The sequence below is a fragment of the Schistocerca piceifrons genome, chromosome 1 (assembly GCF_021461385.2).
Source record: "Schistocerca piceifrons isolate TAMUIC-IGC-003096 chromosome 1, iqSchPice1.1, whole genome shotgun sequence".
Lineage (NCBI taxonomy): Eukaryota > Metazoa > Arthropoda > Insecta > Orthoptera > Acrididae > Schistocerca > Schistocerca piceifrons.
The window spans coordinates 1,038,832,648-1,038,851,335 of NC_060138.1; the positions used below are offsets into that span (position 1 = coordinate 1,038,832,648).

The following is an 18,688-nucleotide window of genomic DNA, read 5'->3' on the forward strand; positions in this document are numbered from 1 at the left end:
AATTAGATGGAGAATAAAATCAACACTAAATACATAAGAGTATTTCACTAACAGCTCTGAGTGTCAATGATCTCATAAATTTGCCATCCCTCTACATACATCCATAATTTACATTATTTACACTTAAAGTGAGGAGATTGCAGGCAACTACATTGCCTTTCCACACTCCTAAGCTTCTGTTCTACAGTCTATCCACAGTTTATTCAAAATAATGTGTACTGCTTACAGACTATATCATAAAATTCACTATTTGTAAATGGTATGCTTTTTAATTTTATACAGCAGTTCACAACAGTAAAGAATATTTAGAGTGAATTGTACTTTATTCTTCAGATGAGGGATCTAACAGCAAAGAAAGCCATCACAAGGTTAATGTTACTTATGTCATAAATAATTATTGCACTTCTATGAGGATCATACCAACTGTATCTGAACGAACAACTGTGGGTATCCAAATGTAGGTCATACAAAGATTTCATTATATATAAAACACATCACTGCAGCTGGTACCACCACAGCACTTGTTTTCTGTGAACCAGATGCTGTGGTAATGCTCTGAAGGGAGTATTCTGTTATCACGTCACGTCACACTCACTTCCTTTCAGATATCACGATGACTCTCGCACACACTTCCCAAAAGCATCTACAACAGCTGCCTCTTGGTTCAGAGCACAGTAACCCACGTTCTAGTGAAAACGTTAGAAGTATGTGGCCATCACGAGACTTCAGTCATAGGAAATAACTGCAAGAACTTCTAGAATACGTTTGTCATGTGATGAAATGATACTAGCAGCAATTTTCCATCAAACAGTGGAAAAAATGTTTTCCTAAAAAGAAAGCATATCAAAACAAGAGAAACATAAAATATATAAATGCACTTAGTATGGAGTTTCAAAGTAATGATTTGTTTTCCTGGAAGAATAAATCAAAGTTGACAGAGCAAAAAAAATGAAGAGAACATAAAACAGAAGGAAACAGTCTCTGGCATATTGTTTTTCAGTGCATCACATATCATGATCGATCTTCTTAATTAATACATTGCAAGAACTAATGAGAATGGTGGATTACATGTAAAAAAAGGGGAGATAGCATCAGGGTTTAGGAAGGAGAGAGATTTAGAAAGAGGAAAACAGAAAGTGCCAACAGTAAAGAGATGCCAGAGGTCTTGAACAGGTAGTTAATAGATTCATTTAGGTAGTTAATAATTGGAAATGTGTGTGTTGGATATCAACATACTTTCTGAAGACACAACTGTACAGATGTTACTGGCAGCAAAGTATTGCAAAAGGGCTCAACTAATAAATAGGCAATTAAGTAGTGAAATTCTGCATTTTATGAGCATACGCTAATACTAAAAAGTGAGTAACTTACTCAATCACTATTATGATTCTTCCAATTCAACTACAGTATCTCATATACCCAAAAAAGCTGACATACAATAGGTAATTATATTAAAATATGAACATTAAACTTCAGCCCGTCTTGTATCTGTTTAACAAAATTTTAGTCACTAATCAAACCTATTAGGAGACTAGACTGTATAAAACACACTGTTTAAAATAAAACACATTGTTTAAACAGAAACTTTTAATGCACTTCCCATTAGACACAGTATAACACGAAGAAGTATATTGATACTGGTGGTTGTTTAAACACACAAGAATAATTTCAGCACAAAAGTGGAGAGGCTCTGAAAGAAGAGGTATAGTAATCTTTATTATATATGCAGTTTACTCACACATTAGAGCTATTATTGGGAAACAAACAATTTCTAATGCCTATCTCTGACTCACCTCACAATATGTTTTCCCCCTATGAGTGCAGGAGTCAAAAAGACAAGTATTAATACAAAATCAATATAACTAATCCCCATCTGTATCTACATCGAAACTCTGCAAATCAGTGTGAGGTGTATGGCAGAGGGTACATCCCATTGTACCAGTTATAAAAGTTTCTTCCCGTTCCATTCACATATGGAGTGCAGGGAGAATGATTATTTGAATTCCTCTATGCAAGCTGTAATTAATCTAATATTGTCCTCACTATCCTTATGTGAGCCATACATATGGTTGTTTTTTAATTTTTTTTTAGGGCACAAAAAAAACTGGGGTCATACACGCCCAAGTCAGAACTATAGAACATGAACACAGAGGAGAGTTAAAACTACTATAGGACAGTCCCAATTGACAAAAGAGAAGATAGCTAAAAACAGGCATGTGGAAAAAAGGGCTAAAAAAGACACCATACAGAAACAGAGGTCCAAAACTAAAAATTAAATGGCCTTCGCCATATTGCTTCGGCAGATAAAAAGTAAAACATAGTCAACAGCCCGCTCGTCATTCGCTGAAACGGCCGATAAATCAGATGGCAAACCCAAGCTGGAACGTAAATGGTTACAAAAAGAGTAAAAAGCAGTCATCAGCCCACCCGTCATTCGCTAAAACAGCTAATAAATCAGACCGCAAACCAAAGGTGGAACGTAAATGGTTACAAAAGGGCAGTGTATCAGGAAGTGGCGAACATTTAAAATTTGGGTGCAATACGTACGAAGTGGTAGGGTAGTGTCACTTAGCAAATGATGATGGCTAAAAAGGCAGTGCCCAAAATGTAGTCAAGTTAAAATAATCTGCTCCTGGCAGGAGGGCCGAGAGGAGGTCATCCAAGGCACTAGAAGAGGCAAAATAAGCTGAAGCTTATTCCCATGAAGGGAGGACCATTGGAGATGCCAAAGGGCTGATAGATGGCAATGCAGAGATTATCGGAGTGAATATAGGTACTCATGAGCTGAGGTACGAGGACTGCAGCCTTGGCAGCAGTGTCAGCTGCCTCGTTTCCTGGCAGACCAGCATGGCCAGGAACCCACAGAAACATGACCCTGGCTCCACCAAGAGTGAGCAAGTGACAGTTTTCCTGGACCTGCTGCACTAAGGGATGGGCAGTGTACAGCACACACAGACTTTGGAGGGCACTGGGTGAATCTGACCAGAGGACACAACTGAAAAGCCTGTGTCGCCGGATGTACTCTGTGGCCTGAGGCAGGGCGAGGAGCTCGTCTGTAAATACTGAGGAGTGTGCCGGAAGCAGATATCGAAAGACATAGGTACCAAAGACAGAGACACACCCAACCCCACAGTCAGTCTGAGAGCCATCAGTGTATACAAAGGTACTATCACGAAGTTCCATGCTAAGGTCGTGAAATTGAAGGTAATAGACCTAGACTGAGGTAGTGTCCTTAGGAAGCAAATGAAGACCAAGGTTAACATGGGCTGCTTCACAAAGCCAAGGTGGTGAAGGGTGCACACCCACCAGAAAAGATGCAGGTAGTGTGAAGTTAATCCGACATAAGAAGTGCCGAAAGTGGACTCCAGGAGGTAATAAAGAAGAGGGACGAGCCCCATACTCACGATCAAAGGAATCACCAAAGGAGGAGGCACAGGAGGGGTGGCCACACATGGCAGACAAACAGCATGCATACCTGCTAAGGCAGTAGGACAGTGGTAGTTTAGCAGCTTCAGCATACAGACTCTCAACTGGGCTAGAGTAAAAGGCACCCATGGCCAACAGATGCCATGATGGTGGATAGTGTTGAGACGGCGTAAGAGGGATGGGCATGCACACGCATAAACAAAGCTCTCATAGTCGAGTTTCGAACAGACAAAGGACTAGTACAAACAGAGGAGGGTAGTTCATTTGGCACCCCAGGAAGTACCATTGAGGACAGGTAGGACACTGAGGACCGCATACAGCGGGCTGCCAGGTAAGATACATGTGAGGACTAAGAGTGTTTCCTATCGAGCATGAGCTCCAGGAATTTCGTAGTTTCAATGAACGGAAGGACAACGGGTCCAAGATGGAGAGATGATGGGAGAAACCATTTGCATCCCCAGAAATTCATACAGAAGGTTTTGCCAGTGGAAAAGTGAAAGCCATTGTTGATGGTCCAGGAGTAAAGATGATCAATACAGCAATGTAGATGCTGCTCAGAGACATGTTCATGGAAAAATGCAATAGATGGTAAAATTGTCTACAAAAAGGGAGCCGGAGATGCCCAGCGGGAGACAGGCCATTATAGAGTTAATGGCAATAGCAAAGAGGATGACGCCCAGGACAGAACACTGAGGCACACCAGTTTCCTGGAAAAAGGTGTCCGACAAGGCAGAACCCACACGCACCTTGAAAACTCAGTCTTGTAAAAATGCCCGAAGAAAACAGGGCAGGTGCCCACAAAAGCCCCACATACAAAGAGTACGGAGGATACAAGCTCTCCAGCTGGTGTCGTAGGGCTTCTCCAAATTGAAAAACACAGCCACAGTCTGGGATTTACACAGAAAACCATTCATGATATGGGTGGACAAAGTAACGAGATGGTCAACTGCAGAACGCTGCACTCAAACTCCACACTGTGCACTCATTAGTAAATGGTGAGACTCAAGTCACTACATCAGCCAGGCATGAATCATACATTCCATCACCTTGCAAACGCAGCTGATAAGAGAGGTGGGGCAATAGCTAAAAGGAAGGTTTTTGTCCCTACCAAGCTTAGGGATGGGTAAGACGGTGGCTTCACGCCAGTGTCCAGGAAATGTGCCCTGTGCCCAGATGCAGTTGTATGTGTTAAGCAGAAAGTGCTTGCTCACAAGAAAAAGTTGCTGCAATATCTGAATGTGGATGGCGGCCGGCCCTGGGATGGAAGATCGGGATGAACTGAGAGCTTGATCTAGCTTCCTCATAGTCAAGGCAGCATTGTAGCACTCATGATTCAGAGAAGAGAAGGGTATCGCCCGAGCCTCCTCCGCTTGTTTCCAATGGAGGAAGGCAGTGTGATAGTGGGAAGAGCTTGAAATTTCTGCAAAATGGTGGCCCAAGGTGTTGGAGATAGCAATAGGGTCCGCGATGACATTGTCAGCTGCTCTAAGGTCAGAAACTGTGGAATGGATCTTGGTTCCAGAGAGCCATCGGAGGTTGGCCCACACGACAGAGGAAGGTATTGAACTGTTAAAAGAACTATTGAATTAATTCCAGCTAGCTCTTTTGCTATCCACTTTGCATGCATATGTTTATAATGAATGCAGTTTGCCCACGTTAGGTGGCGGTTAAAAACGCGGAGAGTACATCTCCATGTGCGAATTGCGTTGTGGCATGTCCTGGGTAAACCCCAAAGGGGATGATGCGTATTAAAGTCACCAAGATGCAAAGAGGAGGTAGGTAGCTGCCCAATAAGTTGAAGGAAGCCTGCCCTGGTGACAGCGAATGATGGAGGGATGTACATGGTACAGAGGGATAAGGTCAGGTGGGGAAGGAAAAGGCAAACTGCAACAGCTTGAAGATGCGTAGTCAGGGAGATGAGCTGACTATGAATGTCATCCCGTAGGAGCACCATGACACCCTCATGAGATGGAATACTGACCTCAGGAGAAAGAACAAAACGAATCAGTAAGAAATGTGGAAACTCAAAGTATTGTCACCTCGGCAGCTGCCGAGTGACAGCTGGGGAAGAGGCGCTAATACAGGACACAAAAGCAGGAGGATCCTGCTGCATGTGGTCCACAGAAGCATCATCAGCTTGCTTGTGCGGTCGGTCTGTGGAGTCCAACACTGAAAAATGGTTGGTGTGCACCGGCGACACGGAGGCTGGCCAGTCTAAGGTACCACGTGGCGACACCATCAAAGAGGATCTGCGAGGTGGTGATGGAGAAGACTGTTTGCCTTTGGTGGACTTCCTTGAGCCTTTCCAGATGAAGACACAGGTGTTGTTTGGCTAGAAGGACGGAGGAAGTCTTCTGTCCTTTCCGGCATACTTGTTGTGTAGCAGGTGGCTTCGCCCCTTGAGGCTAGAGTTTGATGGCTTGTTGCACAGCTGGATGAGGGGACGGCGATGCTACCATGACACTGGGCAATTTCACAACCTCAGAGCTGAATTGGAGGTCGCATGTCTGCGTGGCCATGTCCTTCATGGAGTGAGAGGTAACAAGAACAGAACTATAGGTACCAGACGGGAGAACCCAGGGTTTACGACTAGCCAGTAACTTGTGAACGACTGGATAAGGCATCTTTTCCTTTACTCGGATCTCTTGAACAGCTCGCTCATCAAGATAAACTGGACAATCCCAAGAGAAGAAGGCATGGCTGCCATTGCAGTTGATACAGTGGGGAGGAGGAGGTGGACAATCGCCCTTGCGTGCTTCCTTACCACAGGTGACACGTGCGGCTGAGTGTTGGCAAGGTGTTCTAGTGTGGATGAGACTGGTAGCAGTGCATCAGGTTCGGAATGTATGGCCGGATGGTGATAATTTCATAGCCTGCTTTGAGCTTGGACGGAAGCACCACCCAGTCAGAGGCGAGTAAGAGAGTGCAGGTGGGCACTAAGGAGGACTCTACCTTTTTCATTACACTATGGACTGCAATAACACCCTCATCACAGAGGTAAGACTGGATTTCGGCCTCTGTTAGACCATCAAACAGCCTGGTGTAAATTATACCATGGGAAGAATTCAATGTTCTATGGGCCTTAACACGAACAGGGTAACCATGGATAAGTGAGGCAGCAAGCAGTTGTTGTGCTTGAGAATCAGAAGTGGTCTCCAAAATCAAAGTGCCATTTCGTAAATGAGAGCAAGATTTCACAGGGCCAGCAACTGCACCTGCACCTTTTTGAACAATAAACAGATTTACCGTGGCAAAAGACTGACTGTCTTCAGTACGCGAGACCACGAGGAAGTGTGGAGCAGCGAGAAGTGTCTTTGAATCTGTAGCCTCATTACATTTACGTTTTGTAGATGTTGAGTGGGAAGAGGACTGATTCATCATGAGGAAATCCCCCATGATTGCCAGCGTCTCCAATGGCGCGCTCCTTCCAACTGGGTGGCCCCTTCACACGGGGGCGCACCCGCCTTAGTTGATTGTTCACACCTCACGTCACACCTCCCGAACACCTGACAAAGGGACCAATCGGAAATTTGGGAAGGTTACAGCTCAGGCAGTCACCCTTCCCTAGGCCGGGCCTGTACCAGGGGGTATGTGCAAACCCTACCTGTCGACCCGGGGCTGGGAATTACGTGTTACCCAGTCAAATGTTAAGCGGTAGAGCGTGGGCCGGCCTTCAGGAGTGCACAGGGAGGAAGAAGAAAAAAAGAGGATCCTCAAACGCCAGAGTGGAGGAACAAGAGGAGAAGGGAAACTAAGAAAGGAAGAGGGAGCAAAAAACAAAGGTGAGACTGTTCACTCGTCGGCAACAGAATGCAGAACATCCCAATAATACACCAGACATGTTCCCCAAGAGAGGGGAAAAAGAATAGCAAGAGGTTAGACATGCAGCACGGAAGGGAGAAAATGCTGCAAAGGCTGGGGCTCCATGGTAGCCAAGCACGAACCCACCAAACAGTTGCGAGTCCCCTGGAATTATATCATTCTTGATATACAGTATAACAAGAAATTGTCACATTGGTAATTCTAACCTTGTCAAGATTCCCTAATATCAATATTTACAATATCCTTGGAGTCTTTCGCAGTGGCATGCCTGAATAAACTCTTCTAAGCTTACAGGGCACATTATTTCAAATAAAACAGTTGGAGCTTTTGACAGCTATCTGCGCCATTGTTGTCAAGAGTTAAAAACAACTAACTGCTGGGGCTGGCACGGTGTTCCAATTATATGGGCACAATTTCAGCATCTAGAACCAATCAGAGGGGGCTCCGCCAGGGTTTCGACTACCTCTCACATTATGCCCTGAAATCAGGAATATTATACCCGCTATCCTCCACTCCCATTCCACAGTGGTATTTCACTGTCCACTGAATCTATGCAATATCTTTGTCCATACTTCCTCCAACTCTGCTCTCAATCCCTTGCCTCCTGGTTGATATCCCTGCAACAGATGTAGATGCAAAACCTTTGCCATATATCTCCCCACTACTACCTACTCCGATCCTGTTATGGACATTTCCCATCCCATCAAAGGCAGGGCTAACTGTGAAAGCAGCCATGTGATCTACAAAATAAGTTGTAACCACTGTGTAGCTTTCGATGTGGACATGACCACTAACCAGCTGTCTGTCCAGATGAAAGGCTACCTCCAAACTGTAGCCAAGAAACTGCTGGAACACCCACTTGCTGAACACACTGCCCAACATGATGTGCTTCATTTCAATGACTGCTTTGCAACCTGTGCCATTTGTATTCTCCCTAACAATACTAACTTTTCTCAACTGTACAGGTGGAACTCTCCCTGCAACATATATTTCCCGTAATGCGCCTGGCTTCAACATTCGGTAGTCTGTGTCCTCCACCTACCTATAACCGTCCGTTCCAGCACAAGGCATGCCTTTTATTCTACCAATGCACCCACTGGTCTCTTACTGGTCTCTACCTCTCTCCACTTCCCTTTCCCTTTCCCACTCACCCCATCCCCCCCCCCCCCCTGCCCCCTCCCCCAACTAGCAAAGCCAACAGACTCTGCATCTATCAGCCCTATCCTGACATTACCACATCCCTGCAGGCACTCACAAGTAGCACACCTTTCCCCTACGTTGCTATCCCTCTCCTCCCCACTTCATGATACTCCTTACCCCCAGGTCACAGTGGCCAGAGATAGTGGCCACATGTGTGTGAGTTGTGCTTGTGTGAACTTATGTATGTGTTCTCTATTTCCAAAGAAGGCAATTCAGCCAAAAACTTAAATGTTTGAAAGTCCTTTTGTTGTGGCTGCAACTCATTGTTTCCTCTATGCGGTGAGTAACAATCCATCCTTTTCATAATACTGTTGTTATTCCATCATGGACTCTGCATCAAAGTTTGTATTGAGCTAGTTCACAGTTCCTTCGTTCATTCCTTAAAGTGGTTAGACACTGGACTCGCATTCGGGAGGATGACGGTTCAATCCTGCATCCGGCCATCCTGATTTAGGTTTTCCGTGATTTCCCTAAATCGCTCCAGGCAAATGCCGGGATGGTTCCTTTGAAAGGGCACGCCCGACTTCCTTCCCCATCCTTCCCTAATCTGATGAGATCGATGACCTTGCTGTCTGGTCTCCTTCCCCAAACAACCCCCCCCCCCCCAATTCCTTAAACTGTTTATCAATGGAGGCTTTTAGCGATTAAAAACGGCTATTAGGGACTCCTAAAATTACAGGTACACATGTTTTAAGTCCTTGAGTTTGTTTTTGGTATAATTAGTCCAATAGGAATTAAACTGATCTAACAGTAGCTTAGCAGGTATTTTCAAGTTTCCCGCAATACTTTTAACGCCTTTATTTATCATCATCGTTACTCCTCAATTCAACCAGCCTTTTCCACTGACAGCTGCATAAACTGTTTCCCCACAGTTTCTTTCCGAGTTACATCTTTGTGTTGTCTGCCTATGAAAAATTGACCACAGCAATAATTTCGGTGAATTAGTACAATAAGACAAAATAATCATGTAACAAGGTCTTTTAGCAGTCTGTAGCTTTAAAAAAGAAAAACTGTGTCCACTTGGACGCTAAATCATGATTTGACATGTATATTTTTCTGTCTGTGGAAGTGCAAGATATTCTACCTTTATTATACAATGGAAAATCCACTATGGAATGTAACAATACAATGAAAAGGATAGTTGCTAATCACCATACAGCAGACACATTGAGTTGCAGATAGGCAAAACAAAAAGACTGTCACAAAATACGCTTTCAGCCAACAAGGCCTTCGTCAAAAATAGAAAAAACACACACATGACCATAGTCTCCGACAGCTAAAACAGCTAAAGCCTGTGTGTGTGTGTGTGTGTGTGTGTGTGTGTGTGTGTGTGTGTGTGTGCGCGCGCACGCGCAGGCGCGCACTATTGCAACATCTTTGTGAGTTTATCACAGCAAGTGCCGTATTCCATGCTTTGTCCACGTTGAAGCCGCTATCTCTATAAATTAAATACGCTGCCAACTGAATTTCAATTGCTTCTTTCACTACCGAGTCACGAAAATTGAAGTCAAGGCTAAAATTTCGATGTTATCATTCATTATAGAGTGCTCAGTGTCAATACAGTCCTCTGCCACCATAGATTTATTGGGTTGTAAGAAGCAATTGAAATTCGGTTGGCCCCAAATTTAATTAATAGAGATAGCGGCTTCAACTTGGACAAAGCATGGAATCCGGCATTTTCTGAAATAAACTCACAAAGATGTTGCGACGGTGTAGCTCGCAGTATACATTGATATAACCGTGTGCATCGACCGTGCAGCCTCAGATCTAATTCCATGCGTATGTTAAATCTCTTTGCACCCGATCACCATCTCTGGCAACTATGTGTATCTGTGGCGACATGTGAGCGATGCAGTCCATGTGTTTCAATGGACAGCACAAGTGCTGGAGAATCAGTCTTCTCGGCTCACTCTGAAGATGACTGGGCAGTATACAGCCAAAATATTAGAAGAAGAAGTGAAATTTATTTGGCTGCACACCTGAAATTTTATGTAACAGTCAAAACTATTGTTCTGAAGTTATGGTAGGACAAAGTGTTGCTGGCAACAGGAAGAGAAATCAAAGAGAAATTGAAAAGTGATATGCTACTCAAGCTAGCGGGAGTCAAATAATAATAAGAAAGACATGTTGAAATGTAAGCATAAATAAGTTGAGAAACATTTATTTTTGTGGCATGAACTTTTAAGAGGAAAAGGTTTGCCCATTACCGGGTCAATACTGTGGAAAAAAGCATTCCAATCTCAGTGGAAAATAGAAAGAGAAGATTCAGAATATAGTACCAGTGATGAATGGTTCAGTATTCGCCAGATTACCATTAGTGAAGAGGCTTTACCTGTTGACAAAGAGGCTGTGGCACTGTTTAAAGACTACCTTTTATGAAGATAATTGATGAGGTAAGAATTTCACGCTAACAATTGTACAACTGTGATGAGAGTGGTTTTAATTAGAAGATGCTCCCTACATAAACACTTGCTTTAAAAAAGGAAGTTGCAGCATCCAGTTACAATAAAAGTAAGGCACAAGTTACCCTATTGGCTTGCAGTAATGCAAGTGACAACCAGAAGATTAGGCTTACATCAATAAGGAAATTGTAGAAACCCAGAGATGGAGACATCATAGCATTATTTCCACCACAAAATGTACTGCTCTTTGTCAGCCAGTGCACCACAATATCTGTGAAATCCTAAAGAAGTAGCGTCACCACCATCTTCTTATTTTGTTGACATCAGCGATTGATGATAATGAAGACTGTGTAACAGTGCTGAAGAGGATTGACTCGCTACATACCATAAGGTGGTTGGCTGAAGCATGGGAAGAGATTCCAAACATAAGACTTATAAGGTCTTGGAAAATTTCTTTTAAATCATGAAGGTGGATATTTTAACTCTGAACCCATGTGTGAAACGAAAGTAAAAAATGGAAATGATGGTATCATTTTGTTGCTCAAAAATGTTCTGTACTGACAGGATGTCAATGCAGAGGACATCGCAGAATGGATGGCAATTGATGAAGTTGATGAACTAACTGACAATAATATTGCAGAACTGGTAACTCAGGAGCAAGTAACACAAGAGGAGGAGGCAAACCTGGATGACATGAGAAATCTCGTCACGCATTCAGAAGGATTCACGAGAACTGAGGCAGTACTGCAGTATATTAATGAGCAGGGGGAAGGAAAACCAGATGATATCATCTGTTTGCGTAAGTGGAGGGATATTGCAGCATGCAAGAGAACTATAAGAGGGAAACAGTCATCATCAAAGACATTTTTTAAAACCTCAAACTTGTAAGTTTCATCTTTTTTTAGGTCTGGCTTTTAACACATGTAATCATACATTCATACTTTACAATGCAAATCATTTTATGTTTCATGTAATAATCTTTGAAGGGTACAATGTATACATAACAAACACCCATAATTAGCATGTATCATGTAAGACAGTATAACATGTTAAGAAAGTCAGTTTTTGGTATAAAATAGTGTGTTTTGAATAGTATGGCTGGGGTCAGGATAGAGAATTTGTAGAGCTCCTGCCAGTCTGGCTTTTTTTATATCTGGCTTGACCTTCTGCCAATTAGGTCAGATAGTCAAGAGATTACTGTTATTTGATTCTTGTGCGTGGGTGTTTAATGATTTTGGACTTCTGATACCTTTTGTTGGATTTTCCATTTAGGAGTCGGTGGCTAACTAGGTTGAGTGTTGTTACTTTTGGCAGTTTTTTTGACAACCATAGGACCACAGTTGAGCTTTTTGACTAAATTATGGGCGCTTTTGGTATTCTGGGTCATGTCCATTCCCTCCAGGGTTTCTGAGCCATGTCCATACCTTCCACGGTTTCAATTCACTTTCCTTCTTGTAACACTCAGTACTTCCATTAGTGCAGTTCTGCACAATATAGTCTATTCTCAGAAGGGTCCTGCTTGCACAGAAGGAGCCTCAGGGACAAGGAAGAAATCTTCATGTATGCACTCTTCAAAGAGAGAATGTGGGTGCCCTGGAAACATTGCATTAAAAACCAATGCCCAACACTTCCACAACTAGATATCAAAGTGAAATGAGACATGCCACCAACAACAGCTAACATTAACCATTGTAAGTATTTTATGATCATTACTAACTTTCTTTTTTGATAGCAGAATAATAGTGCAACAAAGGAATACCCTAAAATAGTGACAGTTGAAGATAAATGAGAAAAAATATAAAAGTGATCAGAATAGCTTTTGTTTGACAGCCAGGACAAAGAACTGAGTTTAAAAATACAGTGTTTGCATGAGAGGAGACTACGAGAGCATAAATATTAATTCATTCAGCATTAAAAATTAACAATCAAACTGAACAACACACATTTCACATGTTGCCAAAGACAATACAATACTTTTTGTGCAATAAGGACAACATACATAAGCTAATACCAGAAAATACACAACATAAACACAAAAATAAGCAAGGAAATAGGAAACATGTATGCCAAGCACTTGGCATGCAAAGACTACATAAGATTTTAAACTTACCCGTCCTCAGGTGATGTCTGACCATGAGTGCTGTTGTGACTACTTGCACCTTTATCAATTTTAACTGTTACTCTGTCTGCTGGTACTGAAATGCTCCGACTAAACTCTTGAGGAGTACTAAGTCGAGAGCTCTTCTTTTTACTGAAAAAGATTATAGCTGTCATAATTTGATAATACCATGATTTAATAGACAAGCTTTTTTGCACATGAAAAACACACACACGATCCTCACGGTATATACTGATTATAGTAAAGCCAAAAATGGGTAACTAGATCTCTTATTTTGCATAATGTGTTTATAGCTGTAAGAGTTTCTCAGTTATCATAATTTTAATTGAAGTATATACTCTCTATTTAAAATATTTTGTTTCTTGGTCCAAAACTAAAATGTGGACATGAGTACCTTATTTCCCCCAAACCATCTTCTATCTGTTGAAACTAGCTGCTGGCAATTTGGATTGTACATAATTTTAGAATGAAATTTTTTTTTAAGCAAACTACAGCAGCAGCAGGATTTCTGGATGAGAGAACATACATTAAATTTATTAAAAGACAATTTTCTTAAGTAAATTTTACGAAGGGAATTTTTTATGGCAAGCAAATATTTCAAATAGTTATGTGTAGTGCAGTAAGTTCATATCATGTTTCACAGTTCACTTGCTAACTCAAAAAGTCATATCTGTTTACAGGCGGTATACAACTGACCTGTTTATGGATGGCACCACATGCTGGCCATTCACAGATTACTGAATAGCATAATGGCTTAAGTTTAATAATTATTTAAATAAAAATAAATCTTTATAACAACACATTTTTAAATCACATTAAAAGATAAAAAATAATTTCTCCTAGCCCCATGCCAATTCCTAACACCACATGTATAGTCCTGAAAATTTGTGATTTGAATTTTTGACAGCTATGAAAATATTTGTAAGATTTATAATGTAAAATGTGGGGCACATATGATACATAATTGATGCAGGAATAGTTCACCTTCTTATTATTATCCCTTTCATGCACCCCACATTTGTCATTAAAAATCTTAGAAGATTTTATGTAACTATTAAAAATTCGAAAGCACAAATTTTCAGACCTATCTGTATGGGATTAGGAGAAATTATTATATATTTTTTAGGCCAATTTAAAAACTCAACATATTAAAAAAATTGTAAACAATTATTTTCTGCTTTTTAGTTTTCTATGTGTGATATTTCTCAATGGATTGGTGTGTAATGAGAACAATATGAAAGCACAGTGAATACACAACTGAAGGCAGAGCTGCAGTGCACCTAGGTTTATAGTGCAGCTGTGAGCATTAATTGGTCGGCAAGATGGACGTGGCCCTTTGATATCAACAGAACAGTGCTGCAAAGGCAATACTAGACCTGCAGACGTAGCAATGTCATCTAGTTGCCATCTTAGAGTTCTACGTATACCACCTGGAATGCATTCCAATACTACCCACTCAAGACACAAGACCTCCAGGGCAGCCGAGACATCAGCATTTACCAACCCTATTCACCCCTGCCTCCACCACTGTGGGAGCTAGGTGGACCAGACAGATGAGAAAGCGAGTTAATATTGCACTGTCATTCAGTTCTCAGCTGTGTTTAAAATTTCAAGTCTCTAGCTCATGAAGAATTACTTTAAAATCAACTGCAAAGTTTGCACCCAAAAGACAGACAAAAAAGCAACATAACAAAACTGAGTTAATAAAGATGAACACAATAATTGTCCATAGTAGACACATTAGTGAAAATTACTTAAATTTAGTAACAATAAACACCTCAGTATTCTACACCATCCTTACTGCTGCACTCTAATTAAGAATTTGTTCAGAGTTAAGTTATATAAGGGGCAACCAAACAGTTTCCGTTTGAGGGTGCTGTTGCAGCATACATGCAACATAGTGCACCTCTGATGCCGGCTTATAAGCACTGACCTGTCAGCAAGGGATTAGTGTATAGATCGTGTCTTTTCAACGTGCATGTGGTAAATGCAGAAACATCAACTACAATGTCATTATTCCCAGATGTGTCCAAACAGGACTAACTCGCTGTTATTCTTTTCTTGACTGCTGAAGGACAAACGCAGGTAGAGATCCATCACAGAGAAAAGAATATGCATGAGCTAGCATATCAGTCAAAAGCCACCACTGTGGAATGTTGCACCAAGCTCCAGGCTGCTGCTTCATGATGACCCACACATCCAGTATTGCTACAGAATGGCTCCAGCAACACTCTTCTGAGTTTAAACACTTCTGCTGGCCACCAAACTCCCCAGACATGAACATTATTGAGCATATTTGTGATGCTTTGCAACATGCTGTTCAGAAGAGATCTCCACCCACTCGTACTCTTACGGTTTTATGGACAGCCCTGCAGGATTCACAGTTTCAGTTCCCTGCAGTACTACTTCAGACATTAGTCGAGTCCATGCCATGCTGGTATTGCAAATGTCACAATGCAGACATTAGGCCAACTCAAGTGGGGAGATACTCAAGCACCCATCCTACAGCCCCAATCTCTCACCATGTGATTATCACACCTTCAGCCCTTAAAATGGGCTTGAAGGATTGATGAGTCCTGTCAGACAAGAATGTACAGCAGGCAGTTATGGACTTCTTTACTCGGCAGGACATGATGTTTATCAAACAGGCACCTTTAACTTGGTGCGTAGGTGAGATAACTACCTTGATGCTCCTGTGATTTTGCCTGATTGACATGCCAGTCCTGGACTGTATGGCCCTCAAACAGAAATTTTTTGATTGACCCTTGTAAATATACTTCGTTTGAAGTGTCAGAGGCAATCAGTTGAGCAATGTAAGAGGAAAAACGATGGTTTTTCTTTTTCCTTCAAAGTAGTTATTCCGGTAAGAAATACAGTAATAAAGTAATTTACAAGTAATCCCTGTAACTACTAATATGAATATTTAGCACTAGCTGTGATTGATTGTTAATACAGTTTACAGGAGTAGATTGCACTAAAGGTGCAGTTACAGTATCTAATTTGTAGTAGGGATGGGCTATGATCGCGCTCGAGAAACGTGCGACACGAAGGCAATTTCTCGAGAATGTCTCGGGTACGCTCAAGAAGTTGACAGTGCTGCGCTCTCTGAGAAATTGCGCAAACCTTCGGTACACGAAGCACTGAGCTGCAGCGGTCGTACTCATCGTATGTACGTGCTCGGAAAACTTTGAAATTCTATGATTGATATCAACTGCACTACCGTTATTAATGTTTACTGAAGTATTAGTTTATGTCTCATAAGACAAAAATCATAGAATTGTTGTTTAAAACAAAGCACAGAATTCGCATAAAACAGAAGCTTTATTCTTACAAAATAAATTACCTTGTACATTCTGCATGTATGCATGCATGCTTAAATGTAAAAGAGAAGTGCTATAGCCTTTTATATACAGAAACTGCGTACATGCGTTTACTTACTGAAGAAAGGAAACAAAAGTTGTTCAGCAGAAGGCATTTTTACATCGCATTGCTACACTGCCGTCGACCTTTGTTTAGAAATATGATTTTATTAACCAATTGGCCTTTTAGTCTGTTTCTTTATTTGTTTATAAGTAGTCCTGTTTTCGGAAATATTCTTTCACTGGGAACAGAAGTTGCAGGTATTGCAAGATATTTTTTTGCCATGATAGCTAGATCTGGGTAACTGTTTTCATTTTTTTTCCAGTAGTGTAAAGGATTATCCGTGCGTTGTAGGTACAGTTCTTCCAAATATCGTTGTACCTCCAGGTCTATGCTATCACAACCACTTTTCATTAGATTTTTATTGGAAACCTCTTCATCGAAAGAAGCCCATAAGGAACTACTGGCGTTTTGTACGACATGGTACTCGTGGCTAGTGTCGTTAGCAGCCGAATGAGTACGGTCCCTACCTCGTTTGTGCACTCTGCAATTAGGCTTGCAACGGCATGTTTTGAATGAACGGGATTCGTAAATGGTAACGTTTTGAATCTTGGGTTGAGAACTGTGGCAACGGCATGTACTTTATTTGTTTCTATTAAGCCTAGCCAGGCTATTAGTGAGTTGTGCAGACGTTGCTGTAGCTCTTGTGCTGTTGTGGTAGCCCACTTCCCATTGCATACAGTTATGGTTAGCTGTCTGATTATTGGAACAGCTTTCGAAAGAGAGGTGTAGTTTTCAGTTGAGGTTTCACTTGTTACTACTTCAAATGGCTCTAGTACACATAAACATTCGCTCAAAATTCGCCACTCGTCAGCTGTGAGGTTCTCTATACCTGAATACAAAGTTGATAAACAGGCTGCAATGCATTCCTTTTGCTCCACTAGACGTTGTAGCATATAAAACGTACTATTCCATCAGGTTTCGGTTTCCTGAATCAATTTATGAATTGGTGTTTTCATTACATCCTGGATCTCAAGGAGTTTTTCATTAGCATTGCAACTTGTTTTAAAATAGCTAACAATTTTTCTGGCCTTTTCCCGCATTATGCAGAGCTCACTGTTGCTGTTCAAAGAACTTTTCACAACTAAATTGATAGTGTGTGCTAAACAAGGCACATGTTGCATATCTATGTTGCCACTGTGAATAAGTTGTACGGCTGCCGTCATGTTACTGGCGTTGTCAGTTGTGATGCTTACAACTTTGTTTTCGATGTTCCATTTTGAAATCACGTTATCTAACACCTCACTAATATTTAGCGCTGTATGCTTTTCCGGGAAACGGAATGTCTCAAGAGCTAAAGCTTTCAGGCACCAATTAGTCTTAATGAAATTACCAGTTACAGCAATATATGCCTCACTATTGAGTGAGGTCCACATATCGGTCGTTAAAGAAACACAAGTAGAGTCTTCCACGGCCAAATTTACAGCCTCTTTCTGTTTATGGTAATCGTCCTCAATCATGAGGCGCAACTTTTTTCGATTTGGTATCGACTATTGTGGGTCCAACAGTGAAACAAAACGTCAAAAACCGGTGTCCTCGACGATTGAAAGTGGTTGAAAATTGTCTGTTATCATGGCCACTAGTGCTTCATCTAGCTGTTGTTGCCATTTACTTCCCTCTATGAAGAGAAACGTAAGATTTAGATCAGTGCTCCTGCGAGGGGATACGTTATGCTCGACAACTAGCCCAATAAAATTACATAGCGTATCGTGCAAAAGCTAGGACAGTATAGGTTTGATTTAGGGGTATGTTGTAGATTATCGCAATACAATTAAAAAATCAATTTTTTTAAGCATGGCGGACCACTTCGGACACTATCCGAACTTTTGCACGGAATTCACCTTTTGTACCACACGTACCTGGATATTTTGTCTGCTCGCACTATTGGAAGAATGAGCCTCTGTATCCACGGACGTCGCTGTTTTATTGCTCAATAAGATGTCTAATCATGCCTGTTGTATTTTTTTATACATTACGGAGATTTTTACGACAAATGCTGCAAGTAACGTTATCGCCTTCCTCCGTAAAGTATTGTCAGCACCATGAAGTTTGTTTTCGAGTGTCTATATTGATTTGAATAACAACTTTACTCGAATGAAACCTGAGACATACTAGTTACAAGCACAGCGAGCAGCGAGCGTGTTTGTCTAGCGGCGGCATTCAATTCATAAAATAACAGCGGCGCGGCTATGTTGTCACAGCCAACTGGCGCACAGCAGCACAAGCCGCCGAGCCGTTTCTCGTGAGCTTCTCGAGAATTGCTTGAGAACTAGAGGCTCGAGAAATTCTCGGTGCGCTC

General features: G+C 41.6%; 1 protein-coding gene across 1 annotated transcript in view; it reads right to left on the reverse strand.

Moving 5' to 3' along the window:
• The window catches only part of LOC124725205 (mitogen-activated protein kinase kinase kinase 15), a 175,051-nt gene that overhangs the window by 58,911 nt on the left and 97,452 nt on the right, over positions 1 to 18,688 (reverse strand). Inside the window, exon 18 of the mRNA XM_047248456.1 lies at positions 12,961 to 13,101. Within this exon, the coding sequence (XP_047104412.1) occupies positions 12,961 to 13,101 (141 nt within the window). The remainder of the gene's footprint in view (positions 1 to 12,960; positions 13,102 to 18,688) is intronic.